Genomic DNA, 26,591 nt, shown 5'->3' with positions numbered 1-26,591 from the left:
GCTACAAAGTATTAACTTAAGGGGGCTGAATAATTTTGCACGCCCAATTTTTCAGTTTTTGATTTGTTAAAAAAGTTTGAAATATCTAATAAATGTCGTTCCCCTTCATGATTGTGTCCCACTTGTTGTTGATTCTTCACAAAAAAATACAGTTTTATATCTTTATGTTTGAAGCCTGAAATGTGGCAAAAGGTCGCAAAGTTCAAGGGGGCCGAATACTTTCGCAAGGCACTGTACAGTATCATGGAACTACAGTAATATATGACAGTATGCCTCACTATATGATGGGTACAGTACAGAGCCTTGACTTCAGCTTCTAGCATTTATAGTTGTAGCCTCTCTAGGTAATAATACAACTATAATACTAGCTGCTGAAACTTACGAGTCTCGAAGAGATGGTTTAAAGTGACGGTACAAATGGCTAATGGACTACCTGTCTGTCAGTCAACGCTCATACCAGCTTGGTCTCTATAGTACAGTACCGTGGTGTGGGCAGAGTTGGTTTTGGCACTGAGCCACTGTCATTCTCCCTGGCGTGGACCTGTATGGCACCGTGGGAAAGACCCACCTCCTCCACACCTCGAGGAACTTCCCCTCCGAGTTCTCCTCTGAACACTATACGTATTTCCCATACATTGTATTGTGCCTCTTAGAGAGCAAAGATGATGCGTAAGAGAGAGTTAAGAGTGTGACCTGCACACGTTATCTTCAACGAAGGATGGAGACACACAGAAGTTGCTCCTCTTCATTTTTTGTTTAGAACCATTCTGCTGTATATGGTTGCACAGGTTGTAGGAAGGAGAAAAAAAAAGTATAGCCAGAAAACATCATGTTCTTTGTATTTTCTGTATTAAGAGTAGTGGTCTTTTGTGGTGGGATTGTTTTTTGAGGGGTTTTTAGGTAGGTAGCTTTGATTTTACTATCTGTTATGTTACTACCTCAGAGTGGCGCGATGTGACTTTGTCCTGCGAGGGAGGCCGGTTATTGACGATGTGCAACTGAAGGTCTGGGTGTTTTTTTTTTTTGAAGGTGTGTAAAATAAAAATGGACTTAGGAAATGTTTACGTTTTAATTCTTCTTTATTTAAGCAGGGAATCACCAGGGTCTCTTTCACCTGGGAGCTCTGCTTATCCAGTTTCATAAGACAAACTCTAAATCAAATACAATATAAAACAAGTCAAATACAGCAAAAGACAAATATTAAAGAAAAACAATCACATTCCTCAATAAGAGGGTCCCAAATCAATATTTGGAATTGCCCGAGCGGCAACAGAACATCCAGCTGTAATGTATTTTGTAGTTGGTTCCAGCAACGAGGTGCTTTACAAAATACAGCGAATTCACCTAGTTCAGTGGAGACCAGAGGAACCTCAAGAGTTAACCAACCTGGTGAACGAGTTTGGTATCTCATGTTTTTATATTCCTACAGCGATGTTTAGGTAAGTCAGAAGCTTGTGTCGTAGAGCTTTGTCAACAAAGAGGGAACAGTGAAGTGATCTACGGGACTTTAATGAGGACCAGACAACGTTTTGATACAGGATGCAATGGCGAGTATCACAACAGTCACCTGTGATAAAGCGAAGGGTGCTATTGGTAGACGGCATCCGAGGATTTTAATAGTAGTGGCTGCTGTCACCATAGTGCTGAGCCCCGGAGAAGCATTATAACAGTCAGGATGTACTGTGGCAGTGGTTAAAACCTTTACCTTTCCAACCCTAATCAGGGAAACTCTTGACAGTCGAATTGCAGTTGCCAGTTGCTGTACTGTAACAAAGAATGTTATTTTATAATGAATGTATTGTTGTTGAATGAGAGATACACTCAAGACCTCTGCTGTTTCTCGGTCTTCAAAATGAATGGCTATGGTGAAAGTGGGATGGTAGGAAATGTTCAAAGAGGAGAGTTCCCCGGATGCTGCAGTAATGTGTTCCCGTGTGGCTCCAGAGGGGTGTGAGCTGTGACCACGAAGGGCATGCCTGTACCTGTCGTCTCACAAACGCACACACACACACACACACACACACGAAACAGAAATATCAATATCATGACATACAAAGATCTGCCATGTTTACATAACAGAATTTGAGATCTTCATACAATAACCATTGAAACAAAAGGCATAGAGATTATTATCCAGTGGTATTCCCTCTGTCTTCCTCTCAAGGTAAATGGAGTGAAAGAGGCTCTTGGCACATCTTTGTTAGTTCGTAATGACTCAGTGGCCTTCAGGGGTAGAACGTGTTCTTAACAGAGCCTCTCGCGTCGAGGGCATGTGTGTGTCTGGAGTGTTTGGTTCGTAAAAGAGCACTAGGTGTTCATCTGTAGGTCGTTATGTTGCACTCCCTTCTGATGTAATTATTCCAGGAACAATTTGTTCCTTTGAAAGACATGATAGATTTATGGTACTTTGTGTGAAGGCCCACACAGGGACAGAATGATAGAGGTAATGATGACAGAAAGTGTTGTCGAGAAAGGAGAATATGTGAGCGGTCACAACACTCAATGCTGTTTCTCTTGCTCTCATTCTCTCTCTCTTTCTTTCTCTCTCACAAATACTGTACAGTATTTGTTTGGGTTGACTAAACAATTCCGATGTACAGTACATTTTGCTTCACACCATTTTTTTGGGACTAGGTTGAAGAAAATCTTGAAAGGTAAATACCTTCGTCAGGCAGCTTAAGGGCCTGTGGAGTTCACTTGAGGATATTTCACATTTGTTCATGTGAGATTTCCAGCACGCTGGTGTAATGTTTCCATTCGGGCCTCTGTCAGAACTCTGAGAGGCTCGAACACACAGGTGAGCATGGCTAATTAGTCCCATTAAAACCAACCAACGGCTGCAACCAACCAGCAACATTCACTCCCACAGGCCGTGAGTATGCGTAGTGGGCCACAGTTTTGGGATAGAGTGAATTGTGGTTCTTAGAGTGCCATTCTGCTGTGTATATATATATATATATATATATATATATATATATATATATATATATATATATATATATATATATATATATATATATACACACTTAAACACACACACACACACACACACACACACACTTAAACACACACACAGTGCCTTTTTAATTAAAAAAATTGCGATGAATGAATACAGTGGTCCTTTGCCAAACCGAGACGTGGTCGTTGTGGTCTGTGGACTCCTCAGTGTACTCCAAGCTCATCAGAGACTGGGCTCAAGATGACGTTTGGAGTCATTCTAAAACAACTGAAGTGCTTTATTGTGAGTCGAGGCTATCGGCATCGGGCATACATCAGCCTTCCATCCTAAACGTCATGCATTAAGAAAATGTTTTTCTGACTTTGAAACCTTTGTGTTCTGGAAGTACCACTGAAATGGTTCTATAAACAAACTCAAAATCACTGCTGCATACTACGGGGTGCCTTAATCAACATGTTGGATGTTTCTGCCATTCATTTCACATGTGCATTACTGTGCAAAGATTTCCCCAAATTAGCAATTAGAACAGCAAGTGATGTTTGATATTCCCTGATTGCTGTGTTTGGCTTTACCAGTGGCTCCTTTTGTGTAATGAAGTGTGTTGTGTTTGTTGGCGAGCTGGATACATCCATAGGGGACGGGTATGTTGATCATGAGAAAAGCCATCGTCACGGCCTCAGACCATCTGACTTTGGCCTTGAAGTCTTTCTCTCTGGCCCATTCTCTAAATGGGAGTGTGTGTGTGTGTGGGGGGGGGGGGGGGGGTCATAATGTACTGTGTTAAGCCATCTAGAATGGGCAGCTGGTCGGGGATGGAGTCAGATGTCAGCCTGCCAGGAGTGTGTACGTGTGAGTGTGTGAGGATTTATTTGTCAGGGGGGAGTGACGGCCGCACCCATTGACTGCTCTGAGGGAAACACCTGCATTGGAGCTGTAGATCTTATCCGACTAAGCTCCCTATCTCCAAGCTAAGGGATGGGTCAGAACAGCACCATCTGGTTTAGGGACACAGGGCCAGGGCTAGATCTATTTCCATTCAAACAGGTCCAGAAGTAATACGCAGTATTTTTGTTTGTTTCTATCTGTGTGTTTGTACCTTGTAGTTTGTATGCCTGTGACATTGCAGCCTCTTTGGATGCATTAAAGGTGCCTACACATGAATTTTTGCATTGAAATTTCAGAAAATGTCCATAATATACAGTATCTGCAGTCATAGTGGAATGATAATGTTTCACAGTATTTCTTATCCGCCAGTGTTGTGATTGGCTGTGATATTCGCCTATTGATTTCTCCCACCGGAGCGCCATCTGTTGTCAAAATGGGAAAAGCTGTTTTGACTTTGGCTGTGTTATCTAGTGGAAATTGGGTCAAGTGGCCAATGTCAAAATAATTTTTTCCTGGTTGCTAAAATTCTACACTGTTCTCTTAATTTCAGTTTATGTGAGGAAAACGAACACTGAATAGCATAGGGAATCATTTTACCACCAATATCTCTGTGAAATATCTTTTCAACAACAAAAATATAGTTTTTGGACCAAAGTAAAAGGCTCAAGCACGAGTCTCCACCAGGTCACAGGGAAATGGGATGCGTGGGAGGAGAGAGTTTTGTTTTGAATACAGCCTAGTGCTGTTGCAATTCACCTAGCTTCCACATAGGGCGCGAAATTCTAGGTATAGTTAGTTTCTGGAGCTTTAAAGTTGGAATCCGAAGCGGTGAAACTGCCACATTCCAACAACAAAGACATTACTTCAAACAACAACAATCGTTTTCCCCCCCTCTATCATCATAGCAAATCATTGCACGCATGATAGAACAGCAATGTGTCCTATGATATCTTTGTTTTCTTTCTCACCACAGCAGAATGCTCCTCTTCCCTGTTTCAAAAGCAAAACAAAAACAAATGTGCTTGTGGGGGGGGGGGGGGGGGTCTAATCACTTGGACGGGGATATTATTCCGATAACATACCCCAAGGTAGCCCTCTGTGTTTGTGTGTGACAATATGGAGGCTGGACCAGACAGAGCCCTGGGGAAGGAGTAAATATACAGCAGCTCTGGCCATGGTAATGTTCCAGTCTGTAGTAGTTATAGGGCTTCTCTCCCGTCTCCCCAGCCAGCCAGGGGACCTCCCACTGAAAGGCTCCATATTGTTGGCTTAGGCCTTTGTGATGCTAATGTAGGCCTGAGACCCTTGAGTCATCCATCATGGCCGGCGGGACAGCCAGGCTATTGTCCAGAGGATTTGGGTCTCTCCTGCACTCACTCCGCTCCGCCGAGAGTCAGGGGCTTGCCTGGGGCCCAGTGCATTCTGGGAAGGGGGAGTAAAAGAGCGGAAAGGATTAGGGCGCCCGTCACAGTGTAAATATAAGCTAGTCAGAGGGCTATGAAAGGAGGGTGCCTGCGACAAGTTTGAGCACTGGACCAAGAGATGAGGCATTTTGTTGTACGTGTGCGTATTCTGTGGGATTTGTAATGTTGGGAGTTGATACTTTTGATACGTTTTAAAGTTGCTAGCCTCACTACCTTGAACGCAACATGCAGGAAAATGAATAGAACCGTACAATACGGAGGGCAGCTTCTTTAACTGGTTCAAGATCATTTCATTGCCTATAAAGTGTTTGGTTTTTATTCCATTTCAGTGTTTCACAACTTTGGTAATGTCAAGAACAGGGCAAGTCACAGTTGTCTTTCCTTTTGGCCCGTGATTCACAATGTCACTTGGAAACCATCTCTGAGAAAAGCCTTTAAATCCCTTGTTATGATGTTGGAAACAGCTCATATTGCCTGGCAATAGACATTTATTGGAGGAGCGTTTAATGGCAAAGCCACATGAAGAGAGCAGTGAGTGAGTGTATGAGTGATCCTCGGGTTGTCAGAATGCCAGAGTGTTCTCTAGGGTCTTCTGACATCACCCTGGATGCTGCAGTGCAGTGCCTTGTGGGGGGTATGGTCAGTCCATCCTTAAAACGAGGGCCGGGAAAGGAAATGAGAGCTTTAAAAAGATCTCAGCTAAGAGACGTGCTGTTTCACACACACACACACACGCACACGCACACACACACACACACACACACACACACACACACACACACACACACACACACACACAAAACAAAAAATACAATTTTAAAGTTGTTGTTTGTTGTTACCAATACAAATCATTTCTACGTGTATTACGAAAACACTAACCTGCGTTATCCTGGAATTTCAGTGTTGGTTGTCCGTTGGTGTCAGTGGAGGGTGCTAAACTACCCCTCTCTCTGGTTATGTTGTGTGTACTGTGTGGTGTTGTGTCACTTCCCCTTTGTCTCTGACCCCTGACCTCTAACCCCTGGCCTGGATCAGTAGGGCTGAGGCCGGGTCACTGTGGGTCAGTGTCCTGCTCCATCCGTCAGCCTGGTAAGTGGGAGCTGAAATGGGAACACAAAACTGCCCACACACACTATCAGCTGTCAAGTAGCACTGTAGCAGTCTGCTGATCAGGCAAACCATAGCAATGAGAGCTCTAAGCTCCAACTCTACATAGTCAGACATCTCCAACCCACACACAAACTCTTATCTCGTCGACCTACTGAACTCGCAACTCCAATCTGTTAACCCCAACTCTGACCCTGCTCTAACCTCTGCTGTAGGCTGCATTATGTTCTCCATCATTTTTATTATTTAAGGGATAGCCAATGAAAGGAGATATTGTCCAGTTTGCTTGAAGGATTTGCAATGCATTTGAATAAGATGTTATTTCAGAGAGAACTCATTTGAATGTGTGTTTCTTGGCACATGCAATAATGATATTAAAGAGTGACTGCTCCTAAAAAGCAACTTCGAATTTTGAAAACAGCCTATGTGGCATCGATGTTAGTCAGAAACATTTATCCTAGTGTCAAACTTGACTGCAAAGTGTAAATAGGATTATTCTGGTCTTAAAGTCAGCCTCGTCCAAACCAGAGATTTGCGAGATGATAGGAAAAATGTCTATGTCATGGAATGAAGGGTACTGTTACTACTGTAACAGTTTTCATTGGGTTTGGTTTATTTAAATCCTGCCCAAAGCTGGCAGCACCCAAGTAATCATCAATTCAGAGCGCAGCTGCAAATGACCAGATCGTAATGCCCATGGTCAATTTGGTTTGACATTCCATACCCCTATGGGGTTAGATAGGGAACATCAGTAAATTACACAATGTAAACAATATTTTTAAAATGTCAATAGCTCCAAATGTAACTGACTTAAAAACCTCAAACCAACTATAAATTATAGAAATGTATTTACAAATATTGAATGTATTTATGAGTCAACTAAAAGATGTGCAACATGAAAATATTGTCCCATTTACATTGTATAATTTATTGATGGTCCCTAACTAGCCCCAGAGATAATCTATCCAATGTCAAACCAACTTTGCCACGGTTGCACACCAGCTGGCTGAAGCTAATTGGCGAAAGAAGTTGGCTAGCACTAGCTAGCCTCTGCAATTTCAAGACATAAGACCTGGTTAGACTGTTTCAAGTTATCTAGAAGGGTGAGCAATTGTAACTGTGTACTGTTTTGGCAGAGTGAATGTACAAACACTTGCCACGTGCTAACACACACACCAGACTCTCGTTTGGCTTCAGTCATGGCCGCTGCATTTCTTAAAGACCAAGCTGAAAATGAGGCCAAATCAGGAAGTTCAGCCCCCCTTAAATGGCTGGTTTTACAGAGACAACAAACAAAGCAGGAATATGTGATGGAGCTGGTTTTGAAGAAAGCTGAGGGAAATGGCGCAGTGTTACCTCTTTGAAACTTAATGAGACATTTGACAATAATAATGTCCATCAGTGCAGAAACTTCTCTCTCTTGTCTCTCTTCTGGCAGTGCACTCTTTTGTTTAGCTCTGGAAATAGATATTAGCTTACTCAACTCATAGTGGGCTAATTTATGAGTATCATGGGGGAGGGATTTCTTGGTTTGGTCTGTTAGGTTGAGGGTCTTTAAACTTCTCTCTCTCGCTTTCTCTCACCCTCTCTCGCTCTGTCCCTCCCTCTTTCATTCTCTCCCTTTCTCTCTCTCTCACTCCCTCTCTCATCCCTCTCCCTTTCTCTCTGGCTCGCTCTCTCTCCATCCCTCTGTCTGTCTCTCCCTTTCTCTCTGCCCTTTCCCTCTCTTCCTCACCCACCCTCCCTCTCTTCCTCACCCTCCCTCTCCCTTCTCCCTTGCTCTTGCCAAGTCCCGCTGAGTGTGTTTGCAAGCTGGTGAAAATAATGAATTATTCAGCAGTAAGCATGCTTACAGCTGGCCGTTTGGGGGCCTTTGATCTGGGAATTGGGCGTCTGCATGAATGCCCGTATTGTCATGTTATGTGTACACAGTGTGTGAGTGATTGAGAGTAGGGAGGCCCCAGCATGGGCGGCGGGAGATTACAGTGCGGGCCTGCTGGGTGCAGGGTCACACCACTAAATCCCCCCAGATGCTGTTTTTTTCGGCCGAGGTCACATGTTATCCGCCAGTCCGTGTTGCCTTTACAAAATGGTCCCCTCCAAGTGAACAAGGGTAGTATCACCCACCAGGCCCCCTCCAAACACACACCTGTCTGGAGTGGACACGTAAGCCAGGAGGCCACTACCTACACAAACCTGAGTGATTTGTTTCTTCCCTCAGGTCGCAATGAGTTGATAGCGAGATACATCAAACTAAGAACGGGAAAGACAAGGACAAGAAAGCAGGTAAGAAGAGTCATCAGATATACTGTGCACTTGTAATGGAATCTAAACCACTCAATCCAATCCCTAAGGGAGACATATTGCCATTTTCTGGAGCCCTTAGAGGTTGCTGGAGGGCAGGTCACCTGATACTACTGGCCAGGCGAAGGATCTTTGACCTGTGTGGCCATGCGTAGGAGGATCAAAACAGGTCTCCTATTGAAGGCCGTTTTTGCATGATGCATAGCACTTTTCACTGTCAAACAGTGAAGGATACAAAGCACTGGATGCAGTTGTCAAGGGAGGAGTGTGTGCCCGCAGTGGCGGGCTTTAGGCCCTATTTCTTTTTCATCTCCATGGTAACTGTCTGTTCCCTTGTCTCCCTACCAACAGGTCTCCAGTCACATTCAGGTTCTTGCCAGACGGAAATCTCGGGAGTTTCACACCAAGCTAAAGGTAAGAGCTACTGCCTTTTGGACCTCCAAGCGCTGTTTGTCTAGCTTCCTGTTTCTGTTGCTGTGGTAATGGGTGGGATGCCTGATGCTGTGACTCCAGTATCCTAGATTCCACACATCCAATATTCCTGTTTAGCATTCGATGGGCTAGTCCCATGCTTCCCCCTGTTTGTTGCTCTTGTTTCTTATTGCTTCCTGTGACTAACAAAAGTGTACACCCGCTCAGCGGAACTCAAATTGCTTTGCAAGGGGATAGTTCGACTCTCTCTTTCACTGATCAAGGATTGAATTGCATGTTCAGTTTCATAATATTTCATATTATATTTTACTCAAGAAAAATATCTTACATCAACTTGCAAGAAAGTACTGTAATGTTTAAATGCTAATGTATTTTTTTTTGGAAAGTAGATTTAAAAAAAAGTAGATTTAAAAAAAAATAAAGGTAGATTGCACCTACAATATCTCCCTGCATGATGTTTGGACAGCAAGCCAATAAGAGAAGCATGCTGGCAAGACGTGTTCGCTATTTATTGTATATGAGCACCTTAGTGTTGGAGATAGCAGTCAGCCCAGAAGCTATGACCTTATCATCGTTTAACACTAAAGCTGTTCTTTGTTTGTGTGTGTGTGTGTTTGTGTGTGTGCTCAACTTGAGGGATGGCTTGCATACAAAGTCATGTTTTATACATACCACTGTCTATACCTCCCATGTCATCTCTAACAATCTGAACGTAATCATTCTATGTTGTAATACGGACAGTAGTTAGTTTTGTCTGGATAGGAAAGTGTGACGAGTGGGCTGTAAGAGTAAAACCACTCTCATCTCTTTGCATTCAGGTCACATGTATGGTAAGTACCACCCTCAAAATACTGTACTGTTGGCTGTGCTTCAGGCCCGTCTGTAAAGCTAGGTGTCCCTGCTCTTAGATGCATAGTGTCCTGCTGCTAAAGGCCCAAATACTGTGTAATGTACAGTACCAGTCAAACGTTTGGACACACCTACTCATTCAACTGTTTTTCTTTCATTTTACTATGTTCTACATTGTATAATAATAGTGAAGACCTCAAAACTGTGGAATATCACATATGGAATCATGTAGTAACTAAAGAAGTGTTCAACAAATCAAAATATATTTTATATTTGAGATTCTTCAAAGTAGCCACCCTTTGCCTTGATGACAGCTTTGCACACTCTTGGCATTCTCTCAACCAGCTTCATGATGTAGTGACCTGGAATGCCTTTCAATTAACAGGTGTGCCTTGTTAATTTGTGGAATTTCTTTCCTTCTTAATGCGTTTGAGCCAATCAGTTGGGTTGTGACAAGGTAGGGTTGGTATACAGAAGATAGGGCAATTTAGTAAAATACCAAGTGCATGTTATGGCAAGAACGGCTCAAATAAGCAAAGAGAAACAACAGTCCATCATTACTTTAAGACATGAAGGTCAGTCAATCCAAGGGCTCCCAAGTGGCGCAGCGGTCTAAGGCACTTAATCTCAGTGCTTGAAGCATCACTACAGACACCCTGGTTCGATTCCAGGCTGTATCACAACCGGACATGATTGGGAGTCCCATAAGGCGGAGCACAATTGACTCAGCATCGTCCGGATTTGGCTGGTGTAGGCCGTCATTATAAATAATAATTTGTTCTGAACTGACTAGCCTAGTTAAATCAAATCAAAATACATGTTAAAATCCGGAAAATGTTAAGAACTTTTATTCAAGTGCAGTCGCAAAAACCATCAAGCGCTATGATGAAACTGGCTCTCATGAGGGCCGCCACAGGAAAGGAAGACCCAGAGTTACCTCTGCTGCAGAGGATAAGTTCATTAGAGTTACCAGCCTCAGATTGCAGCCCAAATAAATGCTTGACAGAGTTCAAGTAACAAACACATCTCAACATCAACTGTTCAGAGGATACTGAGTGAATCAGGCCTTCATGGTTGAATTGCCTTGAGAAAATACCTTGAGGAGGTGTGTCCAAACGTTTGACTGGTACTGTATGTCCTGTGTTTGTATCTATCACCAGCAGCAACTGTGTATCCACCATCTCTGTGTATCCACCATCTCACTGTGTCCACTCCATCTCGCTGTATCCACTCCATCTCACTGTATCCACTCCATCTCAGTGTATCCACTCCATCTCACTGTATCCACTCCATCTCACTGTATCTATCCCATCTCACTGTATCCACCCCATCTCACTGTATCCACCCCATCTCGCTGTATCCACTCCTTCTCACTGTATCCACTCAATCTCACTGTATCCACTCAATCTCAGTGTATCCACTCCATCTCACTGTATCCACTCCATCTCACTGTATCTATCCCATCTCGCTGTATCCACCCCATCTCGCTGTATCCACTCCATCTCACTGTATCTATCCCATCCCACTGTATCCACCCCATCTCGCTGTATCCACCCCATCTCACTGTATCCACTCCATCTCAGTGTATTGTTTTTGCCAGCATGCTCGTCTTCTCCCAAGTCTTCTTTCACACAAATGGCAGTGAGGCATTCCATTAACCCATGCTTGCACGAATTCATATGTTGTCCCGTGTGTCTCAGTCGGTAGAACTTAGTGCTTGCAACACCCAAGGTTGTGGGTTCAATTCCCGCTGGGGCCACCCATAAGTAAAATGTATCATGACTGTAAGTCGCTTTGGGGGAACAAAACGTCTGCTAAATGGCATATATTACATATGCTTTTAAAATTGAACAGAAATGCTTCTTAAATGGCAGCATATCAGAGGGTGACACTTAACAGAGAACTCAAGCACCAGAGTGCCCCCCCCCCCCCCCCCCCCAAAAGTACAGTGTACACTAGAATCTTGCCCTGATGTCCTTGTTTGTTTTCATAGAGGACAAACTCTGCCTTTAGAAGATAAATACATGAAATGGTCTGGTATTCAATTACAGGATCAAAAACACCACAATCTGTATTCTTTGTTTTTATTCACCAGTCTGAGAGAGAAGTATGAAGAGCAATAGAAATCTGTACTCTTAATAGTACATTCCTTTCAGGTGTATAGGCGGTCTTGGTGTTCCTGTGGTCTTTTCAGATAATCCATGTCCTCGCCTGCTGGTGTTGTAAAGAGTTCTGTTGTGTGTGTGTGTTTGGCTGTTGTTGCTTGTTGTTTGGCCCACCACTCTCTGGCTGAGTCAATGTGTTTTTTTCTGCTGAAGGACCAGAGTGTGAAAGACAAGGCACTGCAGAGTATGGCCTCCATGTCCTCGGCTCAGATCGTCTCTGCCACCGCCATCCACAACAAGCTGGGCCTCCCAGGCTTCCCAAGACCCACCTTCCCTGGTGCGGCAGGGGTAAGACACCCGTCACTAAACACACATCCCTCGTAACAATTGACAAATTACTTTAAGTGCGTTGTGCCATCCTGATTGTCCATTCATTCATCTACTCCTTTTCCCTAGTTTTGGCAGGGTATGATATCCACTGGCCAGCCTGGATCCTCACAAGAGTAAGAAGTCCTAATGCTTGTCTTGTTATTCATAATAGAAGATGATGAAGTAATAAGTAATAACAAATGTGTTTTCTAGTCGAGGCTTTTCTAGTCGATCGTCAAACATTTCTGTAAAAAAAACAAGTCTCTGTCTGTTGGTAGTAGGTGCAGCCAATTCAGCTGCCCTGCACGCCTGGTAGGCAAACTGTTGCCATTTCATGTGTCTGAAGGTACAAACTCTGCCTTGACGGTGGGCCTGGAGTGGAAATCAAGTGCACTATGCTACCGCTGGCCAATCAGATTGCTGATGACCGAGTCTGCAGTAACGTGGCAGGCATAAAAGAAAGCTACGGCAAAATGGATACTGTGAGATTTCAAAAAGTTTAAAACCATGACTAGAGAGAGAGACTGTCAACAAATACAGCAAAGAGCTGCTGTTTTTATGAATGACTTCCTGTGTAAGTTCTTACTCAGCTCTGTCAACACTTTGTATTCAACACTTTTATAAGCCATAAAATGAGTATTCTTCCTATTTCCACCCAGCGCGACAACAAACACTGCAGCAGTAATGAATGAGCAGGAAAGTGTATCTATAGGTTTGCGTTGTTGTTATTGTTAGCGGCTTGGGTCTCTTTTAATATCGAGGAATATCTCACTTTCTCTGTTCATAGGAGTTACAACATGATTTTGTGCCTGACGCCGAAATAATGCGGTGCGACTCGAGTTTTGCCATCAGCTGGAAGACGGTGGCCCTTCTTGGTCAGTGTCAGCGGAGGAAAGAGAGAGCAGAGGGATGTTGAGACGGACCCTCAGTCTGCTGCTCTCTCCCTCCGCTGAGACTGACCATCAGACGCAGGCACCGTCAGCCCAGTAAAATATAAAGCAAATTATTTATATGTTGCTCACTCAGCTGTGCCTCACAAGTAATACAACCATCTATTCCCGGTGTGATCATATAGCCTACCTCAAATGTTTAAATATCTTTTTTTTTAAATGTCCCGAACAACACTGCATTGGCAGGTAAAATCAAGCAAAGCCAGTATGCGGTGATAATGTATTGGGCCTATAGCCTACTACACAACTCTCAATGCTACAGAGCTGTTTTTAATTGGTTAATGTTGCATAGGCTTGTAAATAAAAAATCAGAGCAATAGATCTCGGCATTTTGACTCAGAAAGTGATCTTGACCCAGAAAAAGGTTGGTGACCACTGGTCTAACTGGTATGTTGATCAGATCATTCTTTGTATTATTGCATTACCCAGGTCAACCTCCTGATACTGTGTCTTTTTGTCTTCAGCGTTAAGCCATTTGCCCAGCAGGCCTATCCCATCCAGACAGCTGTAACGACCACCATCTCAGGTGAGAAACCTATTGCCCTACCCACACTATTTCTATCAGCTCATTTCAATTCCTCTCAGGCCAACGCTCAAAAGGAAACTCCAATTGCACCTATTTACCAGTACATTAATACTGTTACCAAGCCAATGCTACTATTGCTATAGCTAATGGCCATAACGATAGTGAGGGGTGGGATGTTAGTGTCGGTAAACGGTGGATGGTGAATTGACGGTGTTATACGTTACCCTGCCCAGCGTACGAGCCTCCCACAGCCCCCGCGCCTACAGCTCCAGCCTGGCAGGGCCGCTCCATCGGGACCACCAAACTCAGACTGGTGGAGTTCTCTGCTTTCCTGGAGCAGCAGAGAGACCCTGACTCTGTGAGTACCTGCCCTACTGTATTCCTTTCCACGCACAGTAAAACACGCCGGGGTAAACCAGGAGTTGTTTCTCAGACAGCGTCCCAAAGCAGGTCAAACTAGTGGCAATTCCTGAGGTCAACCGTACTGCCTCAAGCTGGGGCATGTCTTCACACACACTCACAGACAGAGAAGGTAAAACAAGGACAATAATGCCACAAGCAAAGCAGAATCCCTCCAAATACCAAAGTGATACCTAGGTGACTCTGGAAAATCTATGTTTACCTTGGCACAGCCGATTTGTCATTTTGTCACTATTTCTTAGCTATTGCTTTTTTTGCTTGTGTTCTATGACAGCGGACATTTATCTTGGGGTAGTGAGTTATCTGAGACCAGTATTTATACTGCTATGCCTGTGCACATCTGTGACTTTAAAACAACCCTGAAAAGAACATCTTCTCTTCTGCAGAGGTTGTCAGATCATACATGACGTGCTAAAATAATTTTGAAATATTCATATATAATTTTGATATGACAACCTTGTCAAGAGAGATTGAGAACTTTTAGAGCCGGTTTCCCAGACATAGATGAACTCTAATTCTGGACTAAAATGCTTTCTCAATGGAGATTAACTGTTGAAAACCTTTCTTAGTTCAAGACCAGGCTTAATCTGTGTCTGGGGAAACTGGCCCTTCAGGTAATGGAGAAGTCATAAAAGAATGCCCATCGAAGGGATCTATTTAAACCTGTTGTTTCCTCTCTCTCATCAGTACAACAAGCACCTGTTTGCCCACATCGGACAGACTAACTACTCGTACAGCGATGCCCTACTGGAGGCTGTCGACATCCGTCAGATCTACGATAAGTTCCCAGAGAAGAAGGGAGGACTGAAGGAGCTCTTTGGAAAGGGTCCTCACAACTCCTTTTTCCTGGTCAAGTTCTGGGTGAGTTTAATGGCACATTCACACGATGATGCTTTTTAAAAGGCGCATTGTCGGCTGTCCAATGCGCTGCTCTATAACGTGTCTCGAATTGAATCCCGGCCTTTATTTTCCACACAATTTGGCGTCACAAAAAACACGATTTACATCTGAACAAACAACTTTAATGATACGTACATTCAAGTATACGCATCACGAGTGAAGCCGAGGATATGGTTTTGTGTTTGAATGTGTGTGTATGTGCGTTTCCCTAGGGTCTGATGTGGTAGCATTGAGGCTTTGTTTGAACACCTGCCTACCCCCTGACAGGTGTGAGAGATTGGGGCAAACTAAGGAGATTGCAGTAGCTCCCTACCAATGGAGTCTCTGTCTCTCATTTCTCTCTCTAAGTGCAAATATTTACTGGTACCATTCTCCACGGCTTTACTTACTATTACATCCTATATAGTCTATTGGCCCCCCAAAAAAAGCTTTATTTGATTTACAATGTTACAACTCGAGCATAATGTCATCCTCAGCTCTCTGTTTCCTCTGTTTGTTACGTACATGCTGGTTTTCTATTAGCTTTGAGATACTCAGTCAAATCCCTTTTATTTTGTTCAACACAAAGATATTTTCATGATCTACAACTAATAGGTTTTAAGACTTGACCATATTAGTTCACGTCCACATCAATTCAAAATTCAAATGTGAAACGCAAACAAGACGGTGAGTCTCTCTTCAGACATTAGTGAAGAGCCACTGCATCTGAATTTCAAACATGGACACTCACCCTCTAAACAATCGCCCTCCTCTGATCATTACAGGCCTTAATAACCAGCTGACTTAATGAAGGAGCTATTTATTCCTTTGTTCACACGATGAACTCAGTGTTCTCTGAAAACAGACTGTCCCCTTCAGAGGACTCTTATTAAATAGTTTATTTTTACATCCATTCAGGCCATTTCTCATATCTGCCTTGTGCCATTTGGATATTTCTAAAGCCTCTTTCCGCCTCATTTGAGATGCAGAAGCACAAGATTATTGTACAACAGTGTTTACCGGTAGATAGCCACTCAACTCATTCTCAGCATACAGACATGCCAAATAATATAATTGCAAGTATTGTCATGAGCCACTGGAGGGCCTCGCTGCCTTAGTAACCTTTACATCGAGATGCTTTCCTCAAGTTAATCTTGACATTTTAAAGAAAATCCCTTTTTAATTTAAACATTTTCAGCATGTGTTGTAAAGATTTAGCTCATTGTTTTAGCCGTTGTTAGTCAACATGTGCTTGACCATGTAGTTAAACCTCTGCTGTTATGTTGTCCCGATGCAGGCTGATCTGAACTGTAACATCCAGGATGACTCTGGGGCCTTCTACGGTGTGACCAGCCAGTATGAGAGCTCTGAGAACATGACCATCACCTGCTCCACCAAGGTGTGCTCCTTCGGCAAGCAGGTGGTTGAGAAGGTGGAGGTGAGTCCTAGTCCTGCACACACCACTGTGTGCTCGGTGGAGAAGCAACTATAAAACGACACAAATGACTCACAATTACCTATATTCATATTTGTGTGTTTCTCACAATTGCATACATGAGTGTTTTAACACCTATTTGATTGTGGTGGACATGGTTTCCTCATTTATACAGTGGGTGGATGTAATCCTGAATGCTGATTGGTTAAAACCGCATTCCAGCCCCTGTCTATGACTTTAAAATGGCTATTTAATCTGTTCCATCTGACTGCATATTCCACTGTTTCATCAGCCCAGCCAGGCAATTTATAAACTTAATCTCCACTATAAAAAGCATCTAGACATTTTCCCACATTTATTTTAGACTAACATTTACTTTTCAACAGCAGAGATTTGTATAAACCTTGCTGTCTGTCTCTCTGACATTTGCAACATTGTTTCAATATTCAAATTCGATCTCCAGCTGTCCCATAGTAATGAATGTGTCAGGAGTCGGGATGAGACAGACAGGCAGGTAGCTTTTCTCAGCCAGTTGAAATCATGAGTCATTGTCATTTTTATGGATATATACAAAGAACTATCAATAGAAAACAGGTCAAACGAAACGAAGTGCAGCTAGTTTGCAGTCTTTCCAGCTTCAGTTTTAAGTGATTGTTGGCTAGCTCCTCTGAACAGCAGTGTCCTGACGAGAGAGCACATTTTCTACCTCAGGTGAAATCATTAGCTCATTGTTATGGATGTATCCAAATAAATGTCACAAGAAAACAGCTTAAACAAATACAAATTCTGCTACTTTGTGAATATTCTGACTGCACTGTTTGACGTGACTGTGAGTTAGCTGTAGTTGGCTAGCCAGCAAGCAAGGGAAAAGAACGTTGCCAGCCAGAATGGCAAAATAACATTTAGAACGAACGACTGGGTCGCATCCACAGATACAGAATAAAAAGATTTAATGACTGGGTCGCATCTCTGGCAACCGAACCGACCAGCCGGCTTGGGTAGCAACCCTAGATTTGTGTCGGGACTATATCATGTAGAAGGATGAAATATAATGACTAAATTCAGCAAAGTAACCTTTTTTGTTGGTAACCCGTTGATTAACAGTGATAATGCCCTAGAAGCCAGTGTTTGGAGGATATATTGGCATGGTTTGCCGGCCCTCGACGACACCCGTGCCAATATATCCTCCAAACACTGGCTTCTCGGGCATTATCACTTAATTGTTTTCTTGTGAAGAGCTACACTCAGTGATCTCTCTCTCTCTCTCTCTCTCTCTCTCTCCTCAGACGGAATATGCTCGCTTCGAGAACGGACGCTTTGTCTACAGGATAAGCCGCTCCCCCATGTGTGAATACATGATCAACTTCATCCACAAACTCAAACACCTGCCTGAGAAATACATGATGAACAGTGTCCTGGAGAACTTCACCATCCTATTGGTAAGGATGTCCTACTCAGTCATCCATCTGTTTGTCTACTTATAACAAGTGTGTGTCTGGCTGTCTTGTCTGTCTTTCTCTCTGCCTTTCTCTCTGCGCATGTGTGTGTTTCCGTGTATGTGTCTTAGGTGTCTCACATTGCATTTCTCTTGTGTTTTCAGGTGGTAACCAACAGAGAGACACAGGAGACGCTGCTGTGCATGGCATGTGTGTTTGAGGTGTCGAACAGCGACCACGGAGCTCAACATCACATCTACCGGCTAGTCAAGGAATAAGAGACTGAGGCCTAGATTTCAATCAGATCGAACGTTAACCGACATCCGCATAGCAGATGTTTGGGCGGTGTTGGAGGTGTAACTGCGGTATGAGCTGAAATATCGGTGAGCGGCTGCTCTTTTGTGGCAGCAACCCTCCCATCCTTAATATCCCTACCGCGTTAGGAGTTCAAGGAAGTGTAGACTCTATCGATGTTAGAAGTAATGACTTTCAAATGTCAAACCGTTTATGTTAGGCTAATCGCATGTTTTCATGTTAATTTGGATGGGGGGGATTTATAGCTTATCAGTCTATTTCGAGTGTTTGAACTTGTAACGTTGCTGAATGAACTTCCAACGCGGCTGTATGGGATTTGTCAGATTATAGTCGGGTGTGATTTCGTTTCATCCAATGGCGGTGTCCGCAATAAAATAACGCAACGAGCCGCTTGTGGATTGGACAGCTCTCTGCAGTTCCACCTCCTGACACTGCCAAAACAACCGCTATGTGGATGTCAATCTGATTGAATCTAGCCCTGACACTCAGTGTGAACATGCTTCATTCAGAACTGGGACAAACTATCACATAGATCTCGCTAACCTGAAGGACATGTAGCTTATGAAGGATGGAAGGAAGACATTGAAGGACAGACCCTGAGTATTGTCAGGGTTGTGGGGGAGGACACAAGGCAACCGCCCAGTGAAACACGCCTTCAGAATGACTTACTTGACAACCGTATGGAAAGTGGCTGTGCCTCTACACAAATCCCACCCACAATGTCCTTTGGTTACATTGTGGGTGAAGTCTATCACGGATAATATTATCATTATATTTTTGTCTTTTTAATGTATATTTGTATGAGTGCAGCTGTCAATCTGTGGTATAGTTGTGTCATGTGCCATTTTTCCAGACTAGTTCAGGTCTGTAGTGTAGAAAGTGTACATATGAAGGGGCATTGCGTAACATAGGGAGTTGTTTTGTGGATTACATTTGGAAACTACTATCAGTTTCCAGCTTTTTATACTGTAGTCATCACCAATGTCAACCAATTACAGATCATAATAGCCTTTCTTAATTAGATAAATAGAAAAACTATACAAACAGTTACTACATACACTATATATACAAATGTACGTGGACACCCCATCAAATTAGTGGTAGGCCACACAAGCTCACAGAACTGGACCGCCTAGTGCTGAAGCACGTAGCTCGTAACAATTGTCTGTCCTCGGTTGCAACACTCACTACCGAGTTCCAAACTGCCTCTGGAAGCAACGTCAGCACAATAACTGTTCATAGGGAGCTTCATGAAATGGGTTTCCATGGCCGAGCAGCCGCACACAAGCCTAAGATCACCATGTGCAATGTCTAGCGTCAGCTGGAGTGGTGTAAAGCTCGCCACCATTTGACTATGGAGCAGTGGAAACTCGTTCTCTGGAGTGATGAATTATGCTTCACCTTCTGGCAGTCCAACGGATTAATCTGGGTTTGGCGGTTGCCAGGAGAACGATACCTGCCCCAATGTATAGTGCCAACTGTAAAGTTTGGTTGGTGGAGGTGGAATAGTGGTCTGGGCTGTTATTGCTGGTTTGGGATAGGCCCCTTAGTTCCAGTGAAGGGAAATATTAATGCTGCAGCATGCAATGACATTCTAGAGTTCTAGACGATTCTGTGCTTCCAACTTTGTGGCAACAGTTTGGGAATGCCCTTTTTCTGTTTCAGCATGACAATGCCCCCGTTCATAAAGCGAGGTCCATACGGATTTTTTTTGTTGAGATTGGTGTGGAAAAACTTGACTGGCCTGCAAAGAGCCTTGACCTCAACCCCATCGAACACCTTTAGGATGAATTGGAACGCCTACTGAGAGCCAGGCCTAATCTCCCAACATCAGTGCCCGACCTCACTAATGCCCTTGTGGCTGAATGGAAGAAAGTCCCTGCAGCAATGTTCCAACATCTAGTGGAAAGCCTTCCCAGAATCGTGGAGCAAAGAGGGGGCCAACTCCATATGAATGCCCGTGATTTTGGAATGAGATGTTCAACGAGCAGGTGTCCACATACTTTTGGTCATGTAGTGTACATGTAGCTTGGTGAACATCACTATCACACAAACATTTTCCAAAGAAAAAATATGTAGGTTTTACATTTTGTACATTTTGGATAACAACGCAAATACTAAACTATAATGAAGACCAGTAATAGTTATAATTCCAGGGACACTTTGAAACTATAAATAAAATATATGATGATTCAGGTACCACTTTGCAGCACAGCTCTCTCATATCTGCATCATATCTCCTGTGCCCAACTAAAAATAAACCTGTATTGTTAGGTATTACTGCACTGTTGGAGCTAGGAACATAAGCATTTCGCTACACCCCCGATAACATCTGCAAGATATGTGTATGCGACCAATAAAACGTGATTTTATTCGAAGAGGAAAAGCACTGTGAGAACACAGCAAGACAATGTGTACAGATCAGAGATTCCTCCTATGTTCTCTTTTCTCTGAGCTGCTAAGGTTTTAGCCTGTATGACAATGAAGCAAAGAAATCATAGAATACACATATTGAACATTCAAAATGGGCACTCTTACTACCGTCGTCACCCATCCCAAAGCACTTAGTTCCTCTGTATGGTTATTGCAGGGTGGAGTAGACTTGTTGAATGAACCTGCTCTTTTTAGTGACTGAGGAACACAGAAGTCAAAAACACTCCCATATATTAATCTGTGTTTCCCTGGTTCTGAATGCTATTCAGCCTTATTTTGCTTGTCAATCGGTGACCTACGCTATTGGGCACATTAACCGTGGTGGTAGGGAATGGGATCCTTACAGATACTGTATCTCCACCACTCAAGCTGTGAGATCTTTCCTGAGCTGGAGGACAGCCTTGTAATCTCCATACATCCCAGTGTTATGTGTACAGTGCCTTAGTGAGTAACTTTCCACCAATGGCCCAATGGTTTGCTTGGATCGAAAAATACATAACATTTTGTGACGCGTCATGTCGGCCATTATAAATACACGGTTAACTATTAGTGGTTCTACATGTGCACCTATTTCACCGTGTTGTACAAAATAACTGGTAAATCATACGTAGATTATTACAATGAACAAGATCCGTGTGTAATAGCAGTAATAATTTTGCCTTGCCTTTCAAAAACCAAAAAAAACTGGAGACATTTCAGACGTGCAATTGTCCCTTGCACTGTAGCATAAAGTGCCTTTGGTCATGACTTTCCAGTGAAGAAAAGGTTTAAAAGAAGCTAAACCAAAAAGCCTAAGAAAATGGTGGAAGAGATCACCAGAATGCCTTTTCCAATGCATGTCCCTGTAGAACTGTATTCATTACCACAACAATTTGACTATTGCTGGGCGGTAGGTAGCCCCGCTGTTAGAGCATTGGACCAGTAACTGGAAGGTCGCTAGTTAAAATCCCTGAGCTGACAAGGTGAAAAAAAATCTGTCAATTAACCCTACTTGCTCCAGGGTCGCCGTTGATAATAGCAGCCCCATGGCCGTGACCCCACTCTCCGAGGGTGTCTCGGGGAGTTGGGATAATGAAAGAAAAAACAACAACAACACATTTCCAATTCACACGTGCGTATGATCATAACACTCTACAGTTATGACATTTAGCAGACGCTCTCATCCAGAGCGACTTACAGTTATTGAGTTCATTTTAAGATAGCTAGGTGGGACAACCACATTTCTCAGTCCTAGTAAGTACATTCTTCCTCAATAAGGGAGTCAAGTGCGAGTGTTCGTGTACTTGTACGTGTCAAACAGGACATATATAAGAAACCACCCAATTATTATTATTATTTGGGAAACGATTGTTCCCTTAGATGCATGTTCAGTTCACAGTGAATCTCCCTGTGGAGGTTTATAGCATCATTGTCACAGTAGATCAATTGTGTTATCATGATATCGTATGCACACTAACTTATTCAAGTCCAGAAAACATAATGCATATTTTCGTTGTATGTTACACTGTGGGTAAAGACAATGGATCAGGGTTTATGTCATGTTTGGAAGACCTTTGACCTGTTTTCTAACTTAGTAATAATTGTTACTAGATCCTGGGGGTGTCCACCATCACAGTAGTTTCTGTTTGAATGTGCTGTATGTAGGCTATACTTTACAATGCTTTTGTGATGACTCCAGTTTAACCAGAGACAAGCCTGTTGGTTTCACTGCTGGGCTCTGTGTCTCTGTTCTGTCAACCTGGAATATAGATTTCACACTTGAGTATTTTGAAGGTATTATTTTAAACGGGCACAAGGAGATTTTTGAGATCAGCAGCAAAGCTCTGGGGCCATGTGCTCTTTGTCTATCGGTACTGGTAACTTTCGTCTATTGTTTTCAACATTGGCTTTCATTTTTCTCGGTTTGGATGGCATCCTTAGAGCATTGCCTGCAGATAATATTTTTTTTTTTTAAAAAGGTGATTTGTATAAAGAAGAATGTATTCTGAGATGTCCTGGTACACATGTTTAATGTTATCTTTAATTTTCTTAAAGATTGTGAATTCTTCAGACAAGAATATAAAAAGAGAAACTGACAATATGTGTGTTGTTGCTGCAGGGTCTGGTCTTTGCTTTGTAACCTTTTCTTCATTGCTCAAGTGTTAGATATTTTATAGCTTTCTAGAAACTTTATATGCATATAATATCCAATAAAACTAAATGGTCAATTCTGTTTCTGATTTGATGATGAATCATAATTTCTCACAAACGTCAATGAATTTCTCTCAAATGAAGTATTTGCATTTCTTTACTAGCCTACTAGCCTTTGATATTTCTGTAACGATACAATACTCTTAATGCACAACAGGGGGAGCTATATCCAAAAGAACCAGGCCTCGCGAGCAGTGATACCGTGCAACGGTTCACCCACATGAGAGTAAATATTAACTTGAATGATTTTTTCCTTGAGCTCGGATATGGCAATTCTCTTTGAATACATCTCGTGGCCATGTTGATGTTGGAGTATAACCTGCCTGACATTATTATAGTCTCCAGCCTGGGGTGTTATGTATTATTTGGTGTATCAGGTAGCATCGAGGTTAGAGTGTTGGGCCAGCATCCGAAAGGTTGACGTACCGGAGCCGACAAGGTGAAAAAATATATAATATGTCACAGTTCCCTAGAGCAAGGCTCTAATTGCTCCAGGGGTGCTGTACAATGACAAATATAAGCCCCCCTCCCCCACAAGTATTATAATTATTTCATCAACAAACTTGGCCTGTCATCCACTGTCAGGGTCAGAGGAAGATAAACCAGGCGGGACCAATGACAACCTGTGATTCTGGACAGATCATTAACATGTTACACCACTACAACAATCCCCATGCACCAATAGACCTCTGCAATAATCACAGATAAACAATTGTTTTGTTTTATGAAAATATGGTCTTAGTTCACATGCACATGTCTTTCGGGTGAGTGGTTTGGTTAGCAGGGTCAGTTTGGCCTAAAGACTGTAGACAAGTGGGATGAATGGTAAGTGTGCTACGTGTTATTGAGGGCAGAGAACTTATATTCTGAGCAGCTTCATGAATAGTTGTATTTTTTATTTATTTTTTGCTTGATTTGTTTCTATAGAATATCGATCAGAAGTAATGAAGATGTGAAATAACGGAGTGAAACAACACTGACCCTTGCCTGCATTAATTTAATATGACATATATAACACTCCATTTAAAATGTGTTCACTTTTTAATCTTTCAGGTCAGAATGATGGTGTTTTTGAACAAAGTACAGTAAGCAAATTGGTGCGTAAAATTTGCACAAAGTGAGCGGGTAATGTTACATACAAAAACGTCTGGAGTGTGGCGGTGTAGTGTGGTGATCAACAGACACTGGAGAGTCCCGTTGCGAGCGGAGGGCGTATACTTTAGTGTTTGCATAGAAATGTACACACAGCCGTGCGTGCCGACCGAGAGGAAGGACGTCCGTTCCTCCTCTGCGCACAGTGTTCCAAAAGGAAGTCTGCGGGGATAATGTAATGCCCCCTGCTGAACAACTTCCCAGTGTGCCTCTTGAGTCTGCTACGGGAATAATCCTACACAGAGGGAAGTACTGAGCTGATTATTTCATGAGAATGATGACATGCCTACAGAAGAATAAGGACAGCTCCAAACGAAGGTGTGTGACACACTTTTCTCTTAACGCCTGAAAACAGGGACCGAGGAGTCGAGAGAGGAGCAAAAACTTTGATAAGCAATTCGGTAGGAGTTTTTTTTCTTCCCAGTATGGAGCAGGAAGAATGCAAGGTATCAGTATGGGTCTGCCGGGAGGAGAAGCTGGTCTCAGGGCTGTCCAAACGCACCACCTGCGCGGATGTTGTAAAAGTTCTACTGGAGGACCAAAACTTGCCGCAAGGTGCGTCAGCGGCGATGCAGTCTGGGACCCCCCAGTCTTACTGCATTGTGGAGAAATGGAGAGGCTTTGAGAGGATGTTACCCAATAAAACCAAAATCCTGCGTCTCTGGAGCGCCTGGGGAGATGAGCAGGAAAACGTGAGGTTTGTGTTGGTGAAGAATGAGGCATCGTTACCGAACAACGGACCCAGGAGCGCCGAGGCGCGAGTCGTTCAGAGCAAAGACAATCCGTGCGTATTCAAGGGAGCAGCCAAGACCACAATGGCTTTCTCACAAGAAAAGCAACGGAGGATTGTTAGAAAAGCTTTTAGAAAGTTGGACAAAATTAACAAAAAGAGAGAAGAGACTTTTCCTAAGGATAAATCCTCAGTGGAGAAATTGGAAACGTTTGTGCACTTGGTTATCTCGCAAGATCACACCATCCGCCAGCAGATCCAAAGGATCAAAGAGTTGGATAGGGATATAGAGATGTATGAGGCAAAAGTGCACTTTGACAGAATTAAGAGACATGGTATCAATTATGTGCAGGACACATACATGGTGGAATCGAGCGTGGAGGCTGATCCAATAGAGGACGTTCCACGTTCAGCGGAGGCTATTGCGCAGTTTGAGGAGTACGCTCTTAGGTGCGAGGAGGTCCTGCGACTTCAGGAGGAGTTGACAGAGCGCGAAGCTCTCATGGAATGCATCACAGGTGAAATTCAGGAGGAGCTAAACCAAAGGTGGATGAAAAGACGGCAAGATGAGCTGTCGGGCAAAGACACAGAACGTTTTGGGGAGTCTGTGGACATCCCCGTAGCTGCAGTCGCTCCACAGCCGGCAGCACGTTCAGGCGCCGCCGCCCCAGAGCCAGATGTGAACAGTCTATCAGAGAACGACTTGGTTTTAGAGGGGAAGATAATCAAATCAAAGCTGGATACCAGTTTATATATTGGTCTTCGTTTAAACACGGATTTAGAGGCTGTTAAGGGTGATTTGGACTTAAGCCAAGAGCTATGGGACGCGAAAGAAAAAGAACTAACGGATTTGCTCGCAAAAATGCACTCTATGAATTTAAATAAGGAAAAGTTACTCGAGGCTGATAAAGAACACTCTGAGACTGACATGTTGCCTTCCTTGGAGAAGAGCGGTGGGTGGGTGGAGCAGACCAGAGGTCTGTCCAAGACCTGCGACATGAACGACGAAGATTCAGACACGGGGCTGAGCTCCATGCATAGCCAGGACTCTGACAACACACCTGTGTGTGAATCACTGGTGTAGCTAACTCTTTATTGAACAGTTGAAGAATATGCAACGCAAACTCAGGGACAGTGGAATTCTCTACACTAAACAACATGTTTCTCCGTTTCCTTCAAAAGGCTTCAGCATGGACACCGTGCATATATGATAGTCAACTCACTCCACAATAGCTTGTCTTTAAATAGGCCACTCTCAGATATTCAGCCAGTATAGACAAGCAATAGAATTTACGATCATATTATGCCAATTGTGCTGAAATCCTGACAAAAGTAGTGGAAAGTGGATATAGCTTGCTATGCTGTTTCTGTGTCACAAGTACTATTTATCAGAACATGTTTAGAATTAGGGAAAACAACAACTGCATTGAACTGCAAAGACCCACATCACTATGAGCATTCAACGATAAACATACAGGTTACTGTGGAAATAAAGTATTAACAAATATTGATCTGTTTGATTTAGCACATGCATAAGTAGGACAAATGGTTTAAGAGTTGGCTATGCAAATCACACATTTCATTTGCATTGGAATTAGTCCTACCTCACGAGAAAGTCAAACGTTGTAGATAGATGTTTTGCATCCTTTAGGGGCCATGCTTTGGGGTGTGTGATGTGTGCGTGTCATGTT

The 26,591-nt window shown here is 43.1% G+C and overlaps 2 protein-coding genes across 4 annotated transcripts in view; both read left to right on the top strand.

Moving 5' to 3' along the window:
* LOC139407685 (transcriptional enhancer factor TEF-1-like) overlaps positions 1-23,040 on the top strand; it is a 41,903-nt gene extending 18,863 nt beyond the window's left edge. For 2 of the 3 annotated variants that reach the window (XM_071151541.1, XM_071151535.1), the window contains 10 exons: positions 8,597-8,661; positions 9,031-9,105; positions 12,279-12,413; positions 12,522-12,568; positions 13,849-13,910; positions 14,144-14,268; positions 15,018-15,191; positions 16,507-16,647; positions 17,931-18,083; positions 18,245-23,040. In XM_071151541.1, coding sequence (XP_071007642.1) covers positions 8,597-8,661; positions 9,031-9,105; positions 12,279-12,413; positions 12,522-12,568; positions 13,849-13,910; positions 14,144-14,268; positions 15,018-15,191; positions 16,507-16,647; positions 17,931-18,083; positions 18,245-18,358 — 1,091 coding nt within the window. In that variant the 3' untranslated portion in view covers positions 18,359-23,040. The remainder of the gene's footprint in view (positions 1-8,596; positions 8,662-9,030; positions 9,106-12,278; positions 12,414-12,521; positions 12,569-13,848; positions 13,911-14,143; positions 14,269-15,017; positions 15,192-16,506; positions 16,648-17,930; positions 18,084-18,244) is intronic. The other variant, XM_071151549.1, reaches the window with a different exon arrangement.
* A 1,244-nt stretch (positions 23,041-24,284) lies between these two features.
* On the top strand, positions 24,285-26,407 carry LOC139416300 (ras association domain-containing protein 10-like). Its single transcript, XM_071164795.1, has one exon. It carries the CDS (start codon positions 24,596-24,598, stop codon positions 25,982-25,984), a length of 1,389 nt encoding a protein of 462 aa, XP_071020896.1. The 5' UTR covers positions 24,285-24,595; the 3' UTR covers positions 25,985-26,407.
* The last annotated feature ends 184 nt before the right edge of the window (positions 26,408-26,591 follow it).

Source organism: Oncorhynchus clarkii, chromosome 1 (assembly GCF_045791955.1).
Source record: "Oncorhynchus clarkii lewisi isolate Uvic-CL-2024 chromosome 1, UVic_Ocla_1.0, whole genome shotgun sequence".
Classification (NCBI taxonomy): Eukaryota; Metazoa; Chordata; class Actinopteri; order Salmoniformes; family Salmonidae; genus Oncorhynchus; species Oncorhynchus clarkii.
This window is presented reverse-complemented; position numbering and strand designations above follow the sequence as displayed.

Bases quoted from the DNA above. Each gene is read 5' to 3' on its own strand.
- LOC139416300 (XM_071164795.1), top strand. From the start codon at position 24,596: ATGGAGCAGGAAGAATGCAAGGTATCAGTATGGGTCTGCCGGGAGGAG.